Raw genomic sequence first — 21,675 nt, forward strand, 5'->3', positions numbered from 1 at the left:
CACACACACACACACACACACACACACCCCAGGCCTTCAGCTAGTTTAAGAAGAACATGAATGCCGAGAGAGGACCATCCATGTGCGAGAACTTTAGAAGGGCTCTACATAACTTGAGGCCTCGTAATGGCCCTGTAACAGTAGGGACTCTCAACATCTCCCCTTTACAGATGACGAAGGCAGAGAATTAATTTGCCCATGGTCACAGGACTAGTGAAGAGCAGAGCAAATAGTATGGCTTTACAGTCTGTTTAACCACTAGACCAAATGCTCTCTGCCCTCTTTCCCATGTCCAGCGATAAGGTCAGAACCAGTGCCATTTGTGTGTCAACTGGCGGTCCTCTTACCTCCTCTTTCCATTATCAAGGCACTGTAACTTCTCTCATAGGCAGAGCCTTACCTCTTCTCCCCTATGGGAGGATGAAGATTATCAGGACCAAGACAAGTCCAGGTCTCTAAGGGCCGTACTCCACTGATGCTCTCTCCCCTGGTGAGGTGGCCAGGACCCACCCTAATCTCCCATCTCTCTCTTCTTATAGTCTGGTTGGCAGAGGCGCTCTGTTGTCCTAAGGAAGAAGGATAGGACCAGCTTAAAGATGTTGGCAGAATTCATCTGTAATGACGAATTCTCTGAGTCTCTGCCCCAGGGCTCTCCCATTCTCTGCAAGCCCATCCCAAAGGGCCTGGACTGTGCTCTCTCACTGATGACTACTCACTCTGGCTGCCCCCCCACCCCCCCACCCCCGCAAAGAGGTTGTCTAGCAAGTATTTGCCAACTTGAAGGGCTAAATACCACAGATGAGCAAAAGTACGCCCATGGACAAAATGAAAACAAAACAAAACAACAACAACAAAAAACCCAAAACAAAAAACACATACTGTGAAACAATTCCCTTACAAATAACTGCTTTGAAAATTGTTTTAAAATTTTTATTATTTATTTTTTAAATTCAAGTACAATTGACATACAGTGTTACATTAGCTTCAGGTGTATGATGATTCAACAATTTAACACATTTACTCAGGGCTCATCATAAGTGTACTATTAATCTCCTTCACCTACTTCACACCCCCCCCCAAATTATTGTTTTAAATGGCAGAACCCTAAGCACCTTTAACAGATCAGTCCTTTTATTCAATTTTTTTTATAACCTTGAAATGAACTGAAGGTTGAGGGAGGAGTACATTTTAAGGTGCCAGAATTACATCAGAATTGCATTGTAGGGTCATTGCACCAGGACATGCACTTTTCTTTTTCAGACATGACCTTGGGACCAAGAGCTTTGTAACTCTGTAACTTTGTTACTCATAGAACTCCATCAGATGTTCGAGGTAGGTCAGAGGATACTCATGTGTAGTTCAAGCCTCCATAGATGTCCCAGACATAGCAATGATTTACAGCATCTTTGTTTCTGCTATTCGGTGCCCTGCTGCTAGAGATGGCAAAAAGGTGGGGAGGGCTCCAGAACATTCTAAGCCTGTTAAGTATTTCTGGTGAAATTCTTCAATCTCACTACAACCCTGACAAGAAACCACGACTTTAATCTCCAGGCATGATTACTTTTGATCTTAAGCTGCACAACAGAATGCCCTCAAATGTGCACAGCAAATCTTATTAATGTCAAAACTACATTATATACCCTGTAGGAGACCAGAAATCAATTTTTACGTCAAAACAATAGGAAAGCTTCGGGATGCAAAGAGAACATCCCCTTTCACCCTTTCCTACATCCTAAAACAGGCATTTTTACATTAAGAGCAAACCGGAAATTAGAGTTCGGTGCCTACACAGCTCTGGTCTCATTCGCCCGCGTTAACTCATTTAAATCCTGCCACAAGGTAGGTACTGATTGTTAACGTTTTACATTCGTGACGACGCAGTCTGAAAGATCTGGAATTTGCTCAAGGTGACACACTGCAGCAAGTAGAAGTCAGGATTTGAATCTGAAGCACTGTCCTTCCTCCCAGCGCCACAGCCACCACGCAGAAAACACAGGTCCACTACAGGGAAATTAATGACCCACAGCCTTCCTGAGGCTCTGCGCTATAATCGGGGAGACAACCTGGTTCTCGTGACTCTTCACTCTTTCCGTTTTCTCCCAAGTGCATGACTGCGGGAGCAAAGCGACCACGTGAGCTTCCCCCCCCTCCCCCCCAGTGCCTGTCTGGCCAAGGGCAAGTCACAGGTGCGACAACGTGCCAAGACTGGATCCAGACCCAGAGGGCTCGAGCTCCCCCGCAGCGTCACTGGACGGGCGGGAGGGAACTCGGCCAGGTGTGGCCTCTGGACGCGGCAGGTCATTAAGTAAGCTGAAAAGAAGGCTTGAGAAGCGGTCAGCAATATGAAATGGGGCCCGCAAAAGGGAAACTAGGAATGACCTTGGTCGCCGCCCCTATAAGTCGGCCCGACGACCTCTGGCGGCACATCTAGGGTCCCCTACGGCCTCCACCAGTAACTAACCCGAGCGGCGAGACGCTACACGGACGCTAGGGCGAGGCTGCAGAAAGGGGGTCGGCCCTCCCCACGTGGACAAGCTCCCCGCCGGGGGCGTGGCGGCGGGCGCGGGTCTGGCCAATGAGCGCCGCCGAAGGGCTCACCCGATTGGGCACGCCGGGCAGGCGTGGGCTGCACCACCCCGGGGGCGGGGCTCTGGAGCCGGGGCGAGGCGCTGCGGGTCACGCGGGTCGCGGCGCCGGTTATAAGTGGCGGCCGGCGGCGTGTGCCGCCAGAGTGATGGCTGCCGGTGCGCGCTGCGTGCTTTCTCTTCTCTGCCGCTGAGGCGCCGTGGGTGCTTCATTGGGTGGGTCGCCAGCCCTGTCGATCCATCCCCGAGCCTCCGCTCCAGGCCGTCTGCTCACCGACCACAGGTGCGTGCGTCCGTGCCGCCGCCGCAGCCTGCGCGTCTGGTCTTCCGCTCGGCCCTTGGTTTCCTCTGGTGAGTGGTGGCGCCACCTTGGAAAGGCTTTCTTTCCCGGCGGGACCAGGCGCCGACGCCGTCGAGCGGGAGGCGGTCTGGTGGGCCGGCGTGGGCGGCGGACTGGGATTCTGGCTTCCTTACCGTCCGCCTCCCTCCCCCATCCCGCCCGCCCGCGGGCCTTTTTGGCGGTCCTCGGGCGGCGCGCGCGGGAACGGCCCTTTTCCGGTTTTCGCGGGGAGGGCGCGCGCGGGCCGCCGGCGGGCGGTGGGGGTGGGGGATTCCGGGCTGGGCGAGCGCTGACGAGGAGGTCCCCGGCGCCACGTGCCCACCACCTCGCGCGCCCTGCTCGGGGCCGGGGCCGGGGCCGGTGGGCTGCGGCCAGAGGACAAGGCCGGAGCCCCCAGCCTCGTGGGGCGCCGCAAGGGTTCCCCCAAGGGCGCGCTGCTATTGTTATTTTCTCCCCCCCCCCCCCCCCCCAGGATGAACTTGCGTCCTTTCTCTTCTCCGCCATGGAATTCTCCTTGCTTTTAGCCCTCCAGAGCCAAAGAAACCCCAGACAACAGATGCTCATACGCAGCGTATAGCAGTAACTCCCCAGCTCGGTTTCTGTGCCGTAGTTTACAGTATTTAATTTTATATAATATATATTATTTATTATAGCATTTTTGATACCTCATATTCTGTTTACACATCTTGAAAGCCGCTCAGTAATTCTCTTACAATTAATAAAAACCACTAGTCTAGAGAATGGCATTTACCGGGGCAACGCTGACTACCAGTACTATTGCTGCTACTGCTGCTTCTGGTCCATTGATGGACTACCTATGGATGCTGATCCTGGGCTTCATTATTGCATTTGTCTTGGCATTCTCCGTGGGAGCCAATGATGTAGCAAATTCGTTTGGTACAGCTGTGGGCTCAGGTGTAGTGACCCTCAAGCAAGCCTGCATCCTAGCTAGTATTTTTGAAACCGTGGGCTCCGTCCTTCTGGGAGCCAAAGTGAGCGAAACAATCAGGAAGGGCTTGATCGACGTGGAGATGTACAACTCGACCCAACAGCTGTTGATGGCCGGCTCTGTCAGTGCTATGTTTGGTAAGTTCTTTTTATGTATTCCCCCTTGGTGGCGGGTGAGCAAGCGGGTGGTTCCATATTTGGGCTCTCCCTTTCAGGTTTTCTTCTTCGGAAGGCACTGCATTCCTGAGAATTTTGCCATTTAATAAAACTTGCCTGTGTTTCAGGTTCTGCTGTGTGGCAACTAGTGGCTTCGTTTTTGAAGCTTCCCATTTCTGGAACCCATTGTATTGTTGGTGCAACCATTGGTTTCTCCCTTGTGGCAAAGGGGCAGGAGGGTGTCAAGTGGTCTGAACTGATAAAAATTGGTATGTTTAATTTTAAATGGCTTTTTAATTTTTATTCTTGTCATGTGCTACCATGGCATTATATGAAATAAATGGTGTAAAATGGAGGGATGGAAAGTTTTGAAGATGGAATACTAAAATTTAAAGTTTTTTTGGTTCCTGATTTTCATTAGTTGACATTTTTCTTTTTAATGTGTTCTGTTCCAGTGATGTCTTGGTTCATCTCTCCACTGCTTTCTGGTATTATGTCTGGAATTTTATTCTTCCTTGTTCGTGCATTCATCCTCCGTAAGGTAATCTTTCTCTCCCCTCTTTTATGACCTTTGGTGGGTCACACTCAATGGTATTCAGACTGCTAGCCTTCTTGTAGATGTGATTAGTGTGGCCTTGGAAAGTTAAAAAAAATACGTCTGTGTTCGGTACACCTCTTGTATGTTGCTGCGCTCTCTGAAAAAGTCAAGTTTTCGATAGCCCAGAATGCATTCAGGAAGGAAAAATTGAATGAATATATGGTGTGCCAAGAAATAGAGGAGAAGCTGGGAATGAAAAAATAAGGAAATTTATTCAGGGTGATTTTGTATAGGTGTTTGTAGATTACTGTTTTCTCTAAATCAACATATATGGACCATTTTGACTTATTTTTTTTTTTTTGGACCATTTTGACTTAAGAGCTTGGGGTTCGTAAGTCGTAATGTGTCTTGACATAATGTTTTTTTAGTCGACAGTTAAATTGAGTAGTTTGGGTTTCCACGCAGTTAACTTTTGTCGTGCTGATTAGCATAACCAGGTTATAAGCTTCAGGGTGGGGACTCTATCTTTCACAGTGACTTGACTCTAATTTCCCAGATGGGGTAAAAAGAGCCCGTAAAGGTGTTTTTTGTTTTTTCCCTTGGCCCTCAAAAAAAAAAAAAAAAAATTCCAGACAGTCATTTAATTTCCTGTCCAATTGAAAATCCCTTTTGAGGGACCCAATAGCATTTCTTTTATCAAGAAGTCTGATGCTGGCTCCAAAATAAATGTAGACGACAAGGGATGTTGTCACTGGACTGAATTACTTGGTAAGAATAAATGCATTTTTCTGAGGAAACAAAGTTGTCCTTTTTCTGAGGTGAATGGCTCTTAACGGCCCATTGTAAGTTTGTAAAATGCTCCTAAACTGTAGACATCTGAGTGAAGAGAGATAGGTAGCTTAGTCCCAGGGGGTAAGAATATATTCAGACCCACTTGTTCGGTCTAGTTGTAAGCTTTTGTAGGGAAGGGTTTGCGCCTTTGTAGAAACACTATGGTAAATTGATTCATTAATTGTTCTTTCCTATGGCCTGAGTCTGCCAGAATATAGCAGTTGAATACTTGGAAAATTGAAATATTTATAGATTGGTTAGAATTTGAGAGTAAATAGTTCATTGTTACTACTAATGGACTTGAAGTTTGATATCATTTTATTTAGCAAGCAGATTTGATGAGCTACCCGCCGGATCCCCAGAATTGTTGTAGCATATGATAGATAACATGATGCTTAGGTTCGAGGCTTACTGGTAGTCACAGATCAGATTTTTCAGTATTTTTATTAGAGCCATATAGATTACTCCATACCAGAGAACAAGGAGAATACATAGGATCCTGTATTATGGATTCCTGCTTTATGAAACTTTACACTGGGTCTTTGTTGATTATTTATTGGGAAGTAGATTGTTCTGATTCTGGAGAGGCTTTGTATGTCTCAAGATAAAACTTGTCTTCTTTCTTGGAGGGGAAATGGTGGTGCTCTGAGGTGCAAAGAGGGATTTTTAGGTGTTCAGTATCTCTCATTTGAGAACTGCATGGCAGGTATTTTTCTACCCACAGTTGAGAGCTGGAGTTAAATATATTCCCTTTGTAACAATATATTCTTTATGTAGGTATGAGGATGAGAGCATGATCAAGACTGATTGGAATAGTGTTTAGCAGTATTGACTTTGAGGACTTTTTTTTTTTAACTTCCAAACTCCCCTGTCCTCCCTGTGACCCATCATAGTCTTGTGTCCAATCTGCTAATGAGTTTTTGGGTGATGAATGTGAATAGTTGTGGATACTGTTCAATTTTAAATCTCAAAACATCCTTATGCTGGTAACCTTTGGGGGTACTGGCTGTTAAAGTCTGAATATTTGACCATTAAGCTGCTTTTCAACTTAAGATTCTGTTTTGGAAATTAACATTAAAATTGCTTTTTAAAAATTTTCTGTTTTCTGATGTCTGTGCCAAGGGTGTTGGGTAGTCTAGTAGGAAAATCCAGAGTGGAGATGAGGTACTTCTCCTTAAAGGCTAGGGGCAATAAAGGAATGGGGGAAAAGGGAAAGTTATCCTATTATTTAAATGCTAGTCAGAGAAAAATGGGTCTTTGAGCAGTCTCCCTTTTGTTAGGAATCACATTAAATCTAGGACATCTTTTCAAACTCAGAGGAGCCTTTTTCTTTAGAGGCTTATCAGAACATCCAGTATGTAAACAATGAACTATTCTGGGGGATGGGGAGTTACCAAGACTCCCCCCCGCCCCCCTTCCCATCTCACATGACTGGATGATGAGATATTTACATTATTTCCAGATAAAGTTCCAAGTGTGTAGTTAGATGGGTCATACAGTAATACAAATCTTATAAAGTTGTTAGCCTTGGTTATCTCTTGCGAGTGACCAAGACGAGTCTGGAGGGAGTAAAAGTTCCTAGATTTATGAACTTTGCCTTTTTTTAAAAGATGATGAGCTTGTATTTCATAATAAACCACAAGTATCATTCATTCACTACCTTCCCTGCTACTAATTAAATACTGGTTACCTCAGGGAATACATAATTGGACTGTACAGAAAAATAAAACCCAGAAAAATAAAATAAAACCTATTATTTCTCAACTCTAATTAGTTTGATTTGATACCATATTACCAAATTGTATTTGAAAATCTGTTAAGAGAAGTCCCTACATAATGTTTATAGATCCCTAATGGGTTTTGATTTTGGGGGGATCTTATGAATTGATAGCTTATTGATTGCCCTTGGAGTGTGTCCCACACTGTTAGAGTTATTCCAGGATGCTGAATAGTTCTAGGTATAGGCTATCATTTTTATTTTGGCTATTTCTCTATATGTAGCACTTATTTATTTGTGTATTTATTGATGACTTTATATATATTTAAAGTGTGGATAGGGAAGCTAAAATTAACTTTTTTTTTTAAGTTTTTGAATTTTTTTAATCTTTATTTATTTTTGAGAGAGACAGTGCGAGTGGGGGAGGAACAGAGAGAGGGAGACACAGAATCTGAAGTAGGCTTCAGGCTCTGAGCTGTCAGCACAGAGCCCAGTGCGGGGCTTGAACTCACAAACTGTGAGGTCATGACCTGAGCTGAAGTCGGACCCTTAACTGACTGAGCCACCCAGGTGCCCCTAAAATTAACTTTTTAAAAAAAATATTTAGAGAGAGTGGGAGAGAGGGACAGAGAGAGTGAGAGACCAATCCCAAGCAGGCTCCCAACGGAGCCCAACTTGTGGCTTGATTTCAACACCGGTAGGATCACGACCTGACCGGAGCCGTATCAAAAGTCCTGACGCTTCACCAGCTGAACCACCCAGGCTCCTCATGGGAAGCTAAAATTCAAAGTGTGTTTCAGTGAGGGCCCATCTCTACTGATTTTGAATGGCATCTTTCCTTTCTCTTCTGTTGTGTTTGTCTTCAGCCACTATCTCCCTCTTCCCAACTGTTGATTATCCTAGTTAGAAGTTTTAGAAGCACTTTGGATCTTTCTCTTTCCCAAGATTTTCTTTTGGATTGCTATCCAGACAGCATTAAACCTTTAGGATAACATCTTCATAGTTTAGCCTTCCCATATATTCAAGTTTGTGTTCTCTTTAAGTGTTTGACCTGGGTGTTTTCCTGTAGAATTAATACACATTTGTTCTAAGTGGAGCTCTTTTTATTTCCAGTCACACTGGCCTCTTTGCAATTCCTGAGTTTTTGCCTCAGGGTTTTTACACTTGCTGATATCTCTGTCTGCAATATTCTGTGTCCCCCCCCCCCCCCATGTATGTACATGGCTTGTTGACTTACCAGGTTTGTGTCTTTGTTCCACTGATAATTCCCAGTGTGTTCTGCCTTCCATCACTGCCTCTTCCTTACCCTTCTTTATTTTCTTCATAGCATTTATTGCTACTTTACATTATTCTGTATTAGAATGTAAACGTTAGTTCTCTGAGGGCAGGAACTTTCTCATTCACTCCCATATTTTAGTGCCCAGGATGGTGTTTGGTACAGTCTGTTGAATAAGGAGGTAACTTAGTGTACAATTGATTTTTATCTTAGCTCTTTGGTAAGTCATTAATAGTGGTGTATTTGTTAATGTCTAGATAAGATTGTTGTTGCAGGTAATTCTACATGTTTTGATTTTAAGAAATCTTTGCAGGCATGGTGAGAAATGTCCTGACATCTCATAGTCTATTTCTTGATATCCTTTACAAATGTATAGTACATCTCAGGTGTATGCTCGGATTTACATCTGGACAATCGGGTACCTTAGGACACTGGGTATTGAAACATTTGAGACATTACCAGTCACTGGTGTAGGTGACTTTGTTAGAAATAGCACCCCCCCACCCCCCCCAAAAAAAACCTAAAACAAACACAAATTTATAAAAATTTTTTTTTTTCAACATTTATTTATTTTTGGGGCAGAGAGAGACAGAGCATGAACGGGGGAGGGGCAGAGAGAGAGGGAGACACAGAATCGGAAACAGGCTCCAGGCTCTGAGCCATCAGCCCAGAGCCTGACGCGCGGCTCGAACTCACGGACCGCAAGATCGTGACCTGGCTGAAGCCGGACGCTTAACCGACTGCGCCACCCAGGCGCCCCTAAAACAAACACAAATTTAAATTCAGGTAGATGTAAAAGATGAGATCAGCCTTGGTAAGGAGACTTTCAGGAGCAAGGCCAACTGGGCTTTTCCTACTACTATGGATATCATTAACTGGCCTTATGTAATTCCTGAACCTGCCCTTTTACAAAGTTCTATGGAAATGAGTTAACTTAACCCCCCCCCCTTTTTTGTAAATTTAAGTTCAAGTTAGTTAACATAATTTTATAACACCTTTCAAGATACTGATCTTGATAATCTTTTTTAGACAGATCCCGTTCCTAATGGTTTGCGAGCTTTGCCAGTTTTCTATGCCTGCACAGTTGGAATAAACCTCTTTTCCATCATGTATACTGGAGCACCTTGTAAGTACATATCAAAATATTTAAATGTGAATTTAACGTTGTTTATAAGACTTGCATTAAATGCCCAATTTACCCCTTTTTGCTTTACAGGGCTGAAATCTCCTAGAAGGTGGCTGGCCTGCGCCCATTTCAGAAGGCTGCAGGCTAGTGTATGCTGAGTTAACCTAGATAGTTTTTCAACCAAAGAGACCTGCTCAGATTCTAAATCACTACAGACCTTTACTCTTTATAGTCTTCACAGGATCCACCGATAATATGATCTTCTCCCTCCCTTTCTCCTTTCTGTGCTAAAAATAACTGGAATTGATACTGACCTCAACTGCTGAAGAGTAATTAGTTATATTTGGTCTTCAATAATCAGTCATTTAGGACTGGCTTGCTGGATATTCTCTTTTTTCTCTCCCAAATGGAGCTACTTTTGTTTCTAAGCACTAAATTTACTTCCCTGAATCTGCTTGAATGAGAAGAGTTGGGATGTTTAAACACCTGATCTAAGTGCACTTGGAAGAAGAAATTCATGCAGCTAAGAGGAAAAATAATTTGTGAGGATATAAAGATTCAGATGATTACTTTTATTTTGGGACTAAGGCAAAGCATGGATAAAAATATGATCCATGTTCAATTTAGCAACTGAAAAAGATTACTAACTTGTAACTTGACAGACCTGCTTATTATCAGTTCAGGTTCGCTCTCTAGGGTCTTTTGACTTGATGGTCAGGCGAGTGGCTTTTGATCTTTTGACTGTGACCCACTGGAAAAAATACACTGTACGTTGCTGCCCAAGACATATGTGCACGTAGAGACAGAGAGGGAAAGAAAACTAGAATAGTATTTAGAAGCTACTTACCCTTACTATGTGCTGTGTCCTCATGTTTTCAGATACTTCTCTTTAGCTTTTTTTTAATGCTCATTGGAGCCCACTAAATTGGTTTCTGATAATGGATTGTAAATTGGTTCTTAAACTTCACTGAAGTAGTAAGTCACTGGCCAAAAATGGAATTAGCTAAGTATTTTTAACCTTGTCTTTATTCTTGGAATAATTAGGGAAGAAAATGGACAACTTTATGAGAATATTGATCTTACTTAGGGGATACCAGACTCCTCACCAAATGGTACAGGCAAAGAAAAGCTTGCATGCTACATTTCCAATTATGTTTTAAATTGAGTTCTTCATGCTAAACTAAAGTCTCCTGTGACACTCTAAGCACAGATGTTTTATCTGGTAGCAGCAAAGGTCATAGTTCAGTGAAATTAGAAACTTAAACTTGCAATCATTTTTGAAAAAGGAACTTGGGATATTTTTGTTCTGTTCTTTGTGGATCATTTACAAGAAAAATTTCCCTTTCTCATTTCCCCTTTTGGCTTGGAACATAGATTTAAACTGTGATAGAGATTAATTAAGCTTCATGTATATTTTAGTTTGTGTGACTACATGGTCAGAATTGATAGGAATTAAAATGGAAAGATTTGTAGTCACTATAGAACTTTAGTTTTGAAGGGACCACGGTTACATCTGATTTTTAAATATTAATCATTGGGGGGCAATAGATTTTCCATTTTATAAGTAATCTGTTCCTATCAGAATAAAGCAAAAGAACTGCAGGTAGCCAAGCTATTTGTGGATGAACCACAGATCATTATAACATCTTACAGGCTTAAATAGAATTCTGTAGTGCTTTACTTCTGTCCTTAGTATAAGCTAGTGGCTTGAAGCCTATTGGCATTTAAGGGGTAAGCACATGAGGACTGATATTAATGATCCCAAAGCCATGTGAAAAGTAGGCATGTCTCTAAGATATGCCTTGTTAATGAAATTACCACTAAACTGTTTTTGTGAAAGATGGTCCTTTGAACTATCCTTATCTTTTGATAGATAATATTCCGGTTTTCTATATCTTAGTTTGATAATGTATCCTAAGAGATAATCTTGTTAAAGGTTTTTGCTGGAGGTTAGTACAATGGATTCGATTAACTTCCACAGAAAATTTTATCAGTATGACAAATGTGATTCTTAGGGTCCCTTTTTTAACATTAAAATCTGTATGTGCAAACATAATGTGTGGCAGCTACCATGTGGAGGCTAGGGAGTGGAATGCTTCCTTTTTTTCATAGCTAGTTGCAGATCCTCAGAGTATAGTAATCCTTATCTTCTAAACAAAGAAAGGGAAAAAAAGCTAGTTTTTGAAGGAACTTGGGGGACTTGAATCCAGCAGGTGTGGAGAGTGGGCCAGAGGTGGAGGTGTGGGTTTCAGATGACCATTGGATTTTTCTCCTGAATTTGTATAGTCAGTACAATAAACCTTGTGGACCTAAGGCTGGCAGCAGTTGTAAAGGGTGATGGGCTGGCTTGGGGGGAACCCCAGAGTCCCCCCGAGGAGGGTGTACACGTTGTTGCAGGGGGCTGTCGCCCTGGGGTTTTCAAGATGCACCATTTTATCTCCTAGTGCTGGGCTTTGACAAACTTCCTCTGTGGGGCACCATCCTCATCTCGGTGGGATGTGCAGTTTTCTGTGCCCTTATCGTCTGGTTCTTTGTATGTCCCAGGATGAAGAGAAAAATTGAACGTAAGTAACAAATTGTAGCAGATCATTTTAACTAGCAATGTGTCTGTTAACTTCTTGTGTACAAAAACTCACTATTTGGGTAGATTGGCGAAGTCACACATTTAAATGAGATTTCAGAATATGGGTTTATTGTTCTAAATTAGGTTTTTAAATTTTTATTTATTAATTTTTTTTTGAGAGAGAGAGACTAGGTTTTTAAATTTTTTTTATTTTGAGAGAGAGAGCGCGTGTAAGTGTGCGAAGGGAAGCAGGGAGAGAGAATCCCAAGCAGTCTGACACTGGCTTGATGCACGGCTTGAACTCACAAACTGCAAGATCATGACTTGAGTGGAAGTTGGACGCTTAATTGGCTTAGCCACTCAGGTGCCCCTGCCCAAACTGTTTTTATTGACTTGAAATGACCTGAGACCTAGTTATAAGAGATTTTTGACATATGCTAGGGGCAAACTGGGCCTTTAATGTAATTTTTTTTTTTTTTTTTTTTTTACCGTACATCAGTTGCTGGTGACAGAAATATATAGAGATGTAGCTTACATTAATTGGGAAGTGTGAGGATATCTTAATATAAAATAAGGAGTAGATACAAAATATTTTCAAGAAACATTTATCTGAACTACTTCTGTGTGTAATTTCAGATTTGGGCCTGTAAAGCTAAGTCACATATTTATATCTGACTTTAGATTTGGTTAATTCTCAGAATTATAGCACAGATTCTAGCGGTAGACATTTTCCAGTGTTAATGTGAAGGAATCATTTAGATCATTACTATCACACGGTAGTAGAGTATAATTAAATACAATAAATTTTGGTTAGCATCAGTCTTATTTAAACCTTGTATTCATTTCCTTACAGGCTGAGAGCTTTTAAAGTAATCTTCTCAGCCCTTTCTATCTGCAAATGCTTGGTTAGTGATTTCAAGTTTGTTGTTTGGAAGTGGACGGATGCACAGACTGCAGAGGCCTTAGGAAGAGTGCTGCGTCATGCAGCTGCACTGAGACGCCTCTGAGAGGCTTTGGTCTTTGCTAGTCTGGTTGTGCTGAGCGCACAGTGGGAACGAGGCTTGCACCACTTTCTGACCTCGTTTTCCCCCCAGTCTAGGAGAAGATGATACAAGTCTTGATAATGTTTTAGGTCCTAGTCTGTAGCCTAGTTGTGATGCCTGAATGAACATGTAAACATACTGAGCATCGGTAGGATGGGCAGAAAATAAATATTCCTGTGTAGTCATGGCATTTAGAACCATAAGGTAGAACCATAAGGCACATCTCTGTTTCAGGAGGTGGGAATTCAGGTTGTCATCTTTAGTTGCCTGCATTGAGCTCTGTTGCTTTACTTGAACTCCTGGACTGAAATTTGGGGGCATTCCTTTTTTAAAAAGAACATAAACTAGATGCAGTCTAAACTTTCAGTCTGTCAGCCTCATGCTTTGTGGTATCTTTCACCTCAGAATGGGTCAGCAGGGAACTAAGAATGGTTTTTACCCTTGTAAAACAACAATCTTTGTCTTGTGAAGGACAGGAATACACAACAGAGCCCACAAAGCCTAAAAAAATATTTTACGGTCTGGCCCTTTACTGAAAAAGCGTGTGACCCCTGAAGCATTGCTATAACTTTGCAAAGGAAAGATAGGAGATATGGCAAATGAAGTAGACAGGAATATTATCCAGAATTTTCACTGAAATATATTTTTGAGATGGATTTTTTTGAGGTGGGGGAAAGGGGAGATGGGGAACAAGTTAGTTTGGTCAAAACCAAACAAAAATCCCCCGTTTTTTCTAGGAGAAATAAAGTCCAGTCCCTCTGAAAGCCCCTTAATGGAAAAAAAGAATAGCTTGAAAGAAGACCATGAAGAAACAAAGTTGTCTGTCAGTGATATTGAAACCAGGAGTCCCGTTTCTGAGGTAGGATCTGCCACTGTGCCCCTCCGGGCTGTGGTGGAGGAGAGAACAGTCTCATTCAAACTTGGAGACTTGGAGGAAGCTCCAGAGCGAGAGAGGCTTCCCAGTGTGGACCTGAAAGAGGAAACCAGCATAGACAGCGCCATGAATGGTGAGTGGTTTCTTAGTGGGGAAAATAAGAGTTTTACTTTGTTACCTGTACTGGTGAGGGGGCTCACTGTTTGGACCTGATGGTCTTTGTGTTTAATGTGACTGTTTTGGTCTTGGCCAGGAGCAGTTCAGTTGCCTAACGGGAACCTTGTTCAGTTCAATCAAGCCGTCAGTAACCAGATGAACTCCAGTGGCCACTATCAGTATCATACCGTGCATAAAGATTCTGGCTTATACAAAGAGCTGCTGCATAAATTACATCTCGCCAAGGTGGGAGACTGCATGGGAGACTCTGGCGACAAACCCTTGAGGCGCAATAATAGCTATACTTCCTACACCATGGCAATTTGTGGCATGCCTCTGGATTCATTCCGGGCCAAAGAAGGTGAACAGAAAGGTGAAGAAATGGAGAAGCTGACATGGCCTAACGCGGAGAGCAAGAAGCGAATTCGAATGGATAGTTACACCAGTTACTGCAATGCTGTGTCTGATATTCACTCGGCATCTGAGATGGACATGAGTGTCAAGGCAGAGATGGGTCTGGGTGACAGAAAAGGAAGTAGCAGCTCTCTAGAAGAATGGTATGACCAGGATAAACCGGAGGTATCTCTCCTCTTCCAGTTCCTGCAGATCCTCACAGCCTGCTTTGGGTCATTTGCCCATGGTGGAAATGATGTCAGGTCAGTTGACTTGGAATCTCAGCCTCACGCTTTCTTTTCTTTTTTTTTTCTTTTTTTTTCTTCTTTTTTTTTTTTTAAGTTTATTTAAAAAAATTTTTTTTACATTTATTTATTTTTGAGAGACAGAGACAGAGCATGAGCAGGGGAGGGGCAGAGAGAGAGGGAGACACAGAATCAGAAGCAGGTTCCAGGCTCCGAGCTGTCAGCACAGAGCCCGACGCAGGGCTCGAACTCACAAACCATGAGATCATGACCTGAGCTGAAGTCGGACGCTCAACCGACTGAGCCACCCAGGCACCCCTATTTATTTATTTTGGAAGCGAGTACAAGCAGGGGAGGGCCCGGGAGAGGGAGAATCCCATGCAGGCTTCTCCTGGCCAGTGTACAGAGCCTGACATGGGACTCGAACTCAGGAACCATAAGATCATGACCTGAGCCAAAGCAAGAGTCAGACACTTAAGGGTGCCTAGGTGGCTGAGTTGGTTAAGCATCTGACTTTGGCTCAGGTCATGATCTCATAGTTTGTGAGTTTCAGCCCCACATTGGGCTCTGTGCTCACGGCTCAGAGCCTGGAGCCTGCTTCAGATTCTGGGTCTCCCTCTCTGCCCCTCCCTGCTTGAGTTCTGTCTTTCAAAAATAAAAATGTTTAAAAATTTTTAATTAAAAAAGAGTTGAACACTTAACCTACTGAGCCACCCAAGTGCCCCCCACCACACTTTCTATTTTTATATCATGTTATCCCTTTTATAAGGCTCTGCTTGTGGTTGTGCTGCTCATACCACCCCGTGGGACACTAAATAGTCTAGAAAGGATGAGGTCAGAGGAGTTATTGACTTATTAAACAGGCAGTACAATTTTTTTCTTTAGAGAGATTACAAAGAATGGTCTTGTCTATTGAGATAGGATCCAGTTCTTTGATAGTAAATTCTCTGAGTGTAAGATGAAAAACTTAATCACTGTTGTGATAACTTAGTTGTTAGCCTTAGTCTTGTGGTTTGTAAACTGGCCATTGGAACCTACGTTTTTTTTAGGCTACCTATTGGAAGATAGGCCACCAAATGCATGGGATTCTTCTGAGAGCAGCTTTTATTTTCTTCTGCTGTGTATATTGGGGTTTCATTTATTTCTTTTGGATGAGCTTGCCAGCTTTGCTTTGAATAATCTAGTAGGTCATTTAGCAAACTGGATCTTGCGAAATTCTAGTTCTGCCTGAAAAAATCATCTTCGTCCTCTTTTTTTCTTTCAGCAATGCCATCGGTCCTCTGGTTGCTTTATATCTGGTTTATGACACAGGAGATGTTTCTTCAAAAGTGGCAACACCGATATGGCTTCTGCTCTATGGTGGAGTTGGTATTTGTATTGGTCTGTGGGTTTGGGGAAGGAGAGTTATCCAGACCATGGGGAAAGATCTGACACCGATCACACCTTCTAGGTAAGTTGGCAAAGCAGGTCTTAGAAAGATTAATGCTCATTTTCTTAAGGTTCATAGTACTGTGTAGTGTTACCACACAACTCTTCATCTAAAGTAACCCAAGCTTATATAAGTTCCTGATGTTACTCTTCATTGTGTGAACTTTTAGGTTTTACATATTGTCTGGCCCTTAAACATAATTTTGGTCAAATATTCATTTCCAGTGGTTTCTTAACAGTACAGCTTTTCTGAGAAAGGTGTGTGTGGAGTGAATAGCTATGTATACTTTGTCTTTACTTGGGAGCTGAGACTGATTATTAAATTCTTCAAAATAAAAGTGCAAACTTTAATAATGAGCTTCCAGAAAACCATAAAACCTCAAAACATTAGAGAAGAGGGAAGAGAACCTGATATATTTATTTAAATTTTTTTTTTAATGTTTATTTATTTTTGAGACACAGAGAGAGCATGAACAGGGGAGGGTCAGAGAGAGGGAGACACAGAATCCGAAGCAGGCTCCAGGCTCTGAGCTGTCAGCACAGAGCCCGATGCGGGGTTCGAAATCACGGACTGTGAGATCATGACCGGAGCCGAAGTTGGATGCTTAATCAACTGAGCCACCCAGGCGCCTAAACCTGATTTATTAACTTTTTTTAGTGTTTTATTTGAGTGTGAGAGTGTGAACGGGGGAGGAACAGAGAAAGGGGGAACAAAAGATCCAAAGTGGGCTCTGTGCTGGCACAGCACGCCTGATGTGGGTCTTGAAGTCACAAACTGTGAGATCACAACCTGAGCCGATGTCAGACACTCAACCAACTGAGCCACCCAGGTGCCCCGAGAGCCTGATTTAAAGTATATTTCAGGTGGGGCGCCTGGGTGGCGCAGTCGGTTGAGCGTCCGACTTTAGCCAGGCCACGATCTCGCGGTCCGTGAGTTCGAGCCCCGCGTCAGGCTCTGGGCTGATGGCTCAGAGCCTGGAGCCTGTTTCCGATTCTGTGTCTCCCTCTCTCTCTGCCCCTCCCCCGTTCATGCTCTGTCTCTCTCTGTCCCCCAAAAAATAAATAAACGTTGAAAAAAAAATTAAAAAATAAGTATATTTCAGGAGCTATAGCGAATTAAAGATTGTTAGTGAAGGTTTTGTCACCGAGTATCAGAGCACAGTAAGATTGTGTTAACTTTGAAATAATGTTAGCTTATTAAAATATCAATTTCTATTCTTGACAACTAATCTTTCTATGTTTACAGTGGCTTCAGTATTGAACTGGCATCTGCCCTCACTGTAGTAATTGCATCAAATATTGGTCTTCCCATCAGTACAACGCATTGTAAAGTAAGTAAACATATTGTGTCTGTTGAATGGCTCTAATAATATGGAGAGAGTTTTTAAGTGTGAAACTGTGGTTTAGAAAGTTTTATACAGTTGGAGTCTTGAAGAGTTCACAAGTTTAGGACGAGACTGTAAGAATGTAAAGGCTTATTACATTTTACAATTTTTGGGTCTAGTATGCTTATTTAAGCAAATGATGTAGGCTTTCCCCAAATGATGCAAAAGCCCTTTTTGTATTGGTTAGCAAGTCTTTGAGGCTTACTGGACATTGCAGGGCAGTTTATTTATGGAAAGAATATATTCAGAGACTCTCCGAATTGAAGTATGAAGAAACTTGTTGAATTCAGACTTTGCGTGATCACCATGCATTAACTGTGGGAAGAGGAAGAAACTGGCTTCCTTAAGGCAATTTAAGTTGGTGGATCTTAAAAAGATGGAGTCTGTCAGTTATCCTTTTTTTTCCAGGATATCTCCAGGTCACTGGCTATGAAGTCTAATATCTGTCTCCCTCTGAAATGATATTTGGAAAACCTAAAACTTAAAATAACTTCTTATTAAAGTAGTTCAATATATTTTTTTAAGTTTATTTATTTGGGGGGTGGGGACAGAATCCCAAGCAGGCTCTGTGCTGCAACTCACGAACTGCAGGATCATGACCCGAGGCTGAGATTGAGTCGGATGCTTAACCAGCTGAGCCACCCAGGCACCCCAAGTGGTTCAATATTATTAAAGTAGTTCATTAAAGTAGTTGATTAAATTCCAGTAGCTCAGAAGAGAAAAAGGAAGTGTTCTCCTATTTTACCCCAATTAGCACAGACTTGATTGGATTTTTATATTGTTTTTATCTTCTTATTAGTAATCTTCTTAATACAAACCATCTTTGATGGAATCAGTCTCATCCAGCAGTCTGGGGCTCCTTATCTACATAAATAAGGTCGTGTGTCTGTTACCAAAATACCATTGGCCTTTACTAATCAGTTTCCTTGATCCCTTTCTCTGCTAGGTGGGTTCTGTTGTATCTGTTGGCTGGCTCCGATCCAAAAAGGCTGTTGATTGGCGACTCTTCCGCAACATTTTTATGGCCTGGTTTGTTACAGTCCCCATTTCTGGCGTTATCAGTGCTGCTATTATGGCAGTCTTCAAATATGTCATCCTCTGAGCGTGAAGCTGTTTGAGATTAAAATTCCTGTCAATGTTTGGGGCCACCTTACACATTCCTGCTCCTTTGAAGAATGATCACAGTGTTACAGAAGACCGACAAGAGTCTTTTTAAAGTTTGGGAGCTGTGGGAGGGAAGTGTTACTTGTGCTATAATTGCTTTTGTGCTAAATATGACTTGTCTCAAAATTAGCTATGTAAAATAGCCAGGTTTCCACTGGTTCCTATTAAGGTCCCTTTTCCTTCTGGGCTGTGAATTCCTGTACATAATTCTCTACTTTTTGTATCAGGCTTCAATTCCATTATGTTTTAATGTTGTCTCTGAAGATAACTTGTGATTTTTTTTTTTTTTTTTTTTTTTAAACCATTCAGAGCCATTTGACACAGTGTGCTCTGCTTTGTTGGTTTCACCAGCTTCTGCCCTAACATGCACAGGGACTTAACAACAGAAACATAACTGAAGCTTCCCTTGTAGTCTCTTAGAGAAATAGAGCCGTTTGTACTCTGCCCTCCTGTCCGGTAGTGGCAGGTTCCATTGGCATATGTGGGAACTTCTTATAGGGACGAGGTTCTTTGGACACGGTGAAGATTTAAGTTAGTAGTAACTTCTTTGCAAGCAATTCATTGACTATTATTGCTAAAAAGAAGTAGGAAGAAAAAGCCTTCTGGCAGTTGTGGTTATTTAAGATTTCTGGCAGTGTGGGATGGATGAATGAAGTGGAATATGAACTTTGGGCAAGTAAAATGGGACAGCCTTCCATGTTCATCTGTCTACCTCTTAACTGAATAAAAAAGCCTACAGTTTTTAGAAAATTTTGTTCTCATGGTTTTTGTTCATATTTGAAGCATCTGGGCTCCAAATCAGTTAGCCCTATGCCATTCTTAGCAGAGTGTGGATATCTTAAATGAGAACTACCGACCAACTTAAACTTCCCCACTCCTCCCTGTTAAGTTTCTTGGGATCCCAGAATATACATGACATAACTCCATAGGCACTGTTTAACTATTTGACATTTTTCCTTTTTTTTCCTCCTTTTTTTTTTTAAAGGTTATTTATTTGTTTGGGGGGGGGGGGCGTTTGCAAGCGCATGTGGGGGGAGGGGCAGAAAGAATCCTAAGCAGGCTCTGGGCTGTCAGCACACAGCCTGACACGAGGCTCAGACTCCTAAACTGAGATCATGACCTGAGCCAAAATCAAGAGTGGGTCACTTAACCTACTGAGCCACCCAGGTGCCCCATTTTTCCTTTCAATAGCACAACCTAGACACTTTGATGTTAACATGTATAAATCTACTCATTGTTTTCCTGTTTGGATGGACTATTTCACCAAATATTTATTCCTAGCTTTTCTATTATGAAGGATGCTAAAACAGATGGGGGGTGTGGTGTGTAGCTCAGCTTATTTAAAAATTCTCTCTGTTCTTGAGTCTTGACCCTTTCTTTTACCCTTGGTCAGAACAGTTAGTGAAAAGTGCATTGCTTTGCAAACTAGGTAGATAGTTACTGTCCTGAGAGTTAAGTTTTAGGAGGATGCTTTTGAGAAGCTACACTGTACCAGATGAAGTTATGCCTGCTTGACCTATGCCTGAAAGAGATTAGATCACTGGTTGGATACATGCCATAGAATGGCTCAGTCAGTGTTCACCATTTAAGGTCGGGAACTGTGCTCAGCTTTTTATATACATTTAATCCTCAAGATTCTTCAAACAGGTCTTAATATTCTTTCACAGATGATAGAATCTGTTCGGGGAACCGTATCTTTCCCAATATTACATGTTAGTAGAGAGTGAACATCAGTTTAGCCTTTGGGACTGGCTGAAAGTAGTCTTGAAACTTTCTGTTTGAGGAAGGAGGGAGGAGGCTATGTATGGTAAAGGGGAACCTAGCATTAATCTCTGAACTGAAGGTTTTGGAGGAGACCCTCTTGTGTTTTGGTACTGGCTTCCTCTCCTAGTGCTATATGACCTTACACAAGCCCAGATCCTATCTTCCCTGTGATAAAATGGAGAATAGTAACCTTCCTCAGCATTTCCCCTTGGCTCAGGAGAGAACAGCGGAAAAAATACTTGAATCAAAAATGTGCTTCTCTAGGAAGAGCAGCCAGGTCTGGGGAAGAGGAACCCCAAAAGCTAGGAAGAAACCAGAGGGAGTTTGTATTTCCATGTATAGTGATGTCTGATATGGGCCAGGGATATGTGGTTGACAGAACCTTGGCCTGTGTTTTCTTGAGAATAGATGTTGGCTTTTTTTTTTTTTTTTTTTTTTAAGAGAGACCTAGTGGGGAAGGAGCAGAGGGGAAGAGAGATTCTCAAGCAGGCTGCATGCCCGTGACCTGAGCTGAAATGAAGAGTCAGAATGCCTAACTGACTGAGCTGTCCAGTCACCTGATGTTCCCTTTTTTTTTTTTTTAAAGTTAGTTTATTTTCAAAGGGAGCAGGAGGAGCAAAGAGAAAGGGAGAGAATCCCAAGCAGGCTCCTCCACAGCACAGAGCGTGGGGCTCGAATTCATGAACTGCAAGATCATGACCTGAGCCAAAACCAAGAGTTGGATGCTTAACCTGACTGAGCCACCCAGGTGCCCCCAATGTTGCCTTTTTTTTTTTTTTTTTTTTAATGTTTATTTTTGAGAGGGGGACAGAGGATCCCAAGTGGGCTTTGCGCAGAGAGCCCGATGTGGGCCTGGAGCTCAACCATGAGATCACGACCTGAGCTGAAGTCGGACGCTTAACTGACTGAACCACCCAGGTGCTCCATTGCCTTTTTTGAAAAAAAGAAAAGTTTTTAGGGGCGCCTGGCTGGCTCAGTAGAGCATGCAACTTTTTAAAAAAAATTTTTTTAACATTTTATTTATTTTTGAGACAGAGAGAGACAGAGCATGAACAGGGGAGGGTCAGCGAGAGGGAGACACAGAATCTGAAACAGGCTCCAGGCTCTGAGCTGTCAGCACAGAGCCCAACGCGGGGCTTGAAC

The 21,675-nt window shown here is 42.6% G+C and overlaps 1 protein-coding gene and 1 long non-coding RNA gene across 4 annotated transcripts in view; one reads left to right on the forward strand and one right to left on the reverse strand.

Moving 5' to 3' along the window:
• The window catches only part of LOC147582380 (uncharacterized), a 35,030-nt gene extending 32,296 nt beyond the window's left edge, over positions 1–2,734 (reverse strand). For both annotated transcript variants that reach the window (XR_015249062.1, XR_015249063.1), the window contains exons 1-2: positions 2,599–2,734; positions 401–566 (exon numbers count right to left, since the gene is read on the reverse strand). This is a non-coding gene — a long non-coding RNA (uncharacterized LOC147582380). The remainder of the gene's footprint in view (positions 1–400; positions 567–2,598) is intronic.
• A 3-nt stretch (positions 2,735–2,737) lies between these two features.
• Positions 2,738–19,518, forward strand: SLC20A1 (solute carrier family 20 member 1). 2 transcript variants are annotated; one of them, XM_086700581.1, is made up of 11 exons: positions 2,738–2,868; positions 3,398–4,011; positions 4,158–4,298; positions 4,485–4,570; positions 9,421–9,517; positions 11,962–12,081; positions 13,861–14,130; positions 14,251–14,809; positions 16,056–16,241; positions 17,466–17,550; positions 18,551–19,518. In XM_086700581.1, exons 2-11 carry the CDS (start codon positions 3,666–3,668, stop codon positions 18,704–18,706), a joined length of 2,046 nt encoding a protein of 681 aa, XP_086556707.1. In that variant the 5' UTR covers positions 2,738–2,868; positions 3,398–3,665; the 3' UTR covers positions 18,707–19,518. The 2 variants fall into 2 exon arrangements, with proteins under 2 accessions (XP_086556707.1, XP_086556706.1); XM_086700580.1 differs by having other exon boundaries at positions 2,798–2,936.
• Positions 19,519–21,675: the final 2,157 nt, after the last annotated feature.

Source organism: Puma concolor, chromosome A3 (assembly GCF_028749965.1).
Source record: "Puma concolor isolate L17-30 chromosome A3, mPumCon1.1.hap2, whole genome shotgun sequence".
In the NCBI taxonomy this organism is placed as follows: Eukaryota; Metazoa; Chordata; class Mammalia; order Carnivora; family Felidae; genus Puma; species Puma concolor.

What these genes read in the sequence shown, in the direction of transcription:
- SLC20A1 (XM_086700581.1), top strand. Translation starts at nt 3,666, where the DNA reads ATGGCATTTACCGGGGCAACGCTGACTACCAGTACTATTGCTGCTACT. An exon ending in GATGAAGAGAAAAATTGAAC is followed by an intron (nt 12,082 to 13,860) that starts GTAAGTAACAAA and finishes CGTTTTTTCTAG; the next exon opens with GAGAAATAAAGTCCAGTCCC. An exon ending in CATGGTGGAAATGATGTCAG is followed by an intron (nt 14,810 to 16,055) that starts GTCAGTTGACTT and finishes TTTTTCTTTCAG; the next exon opens with CAATGCCATCGGTCCTCTGG.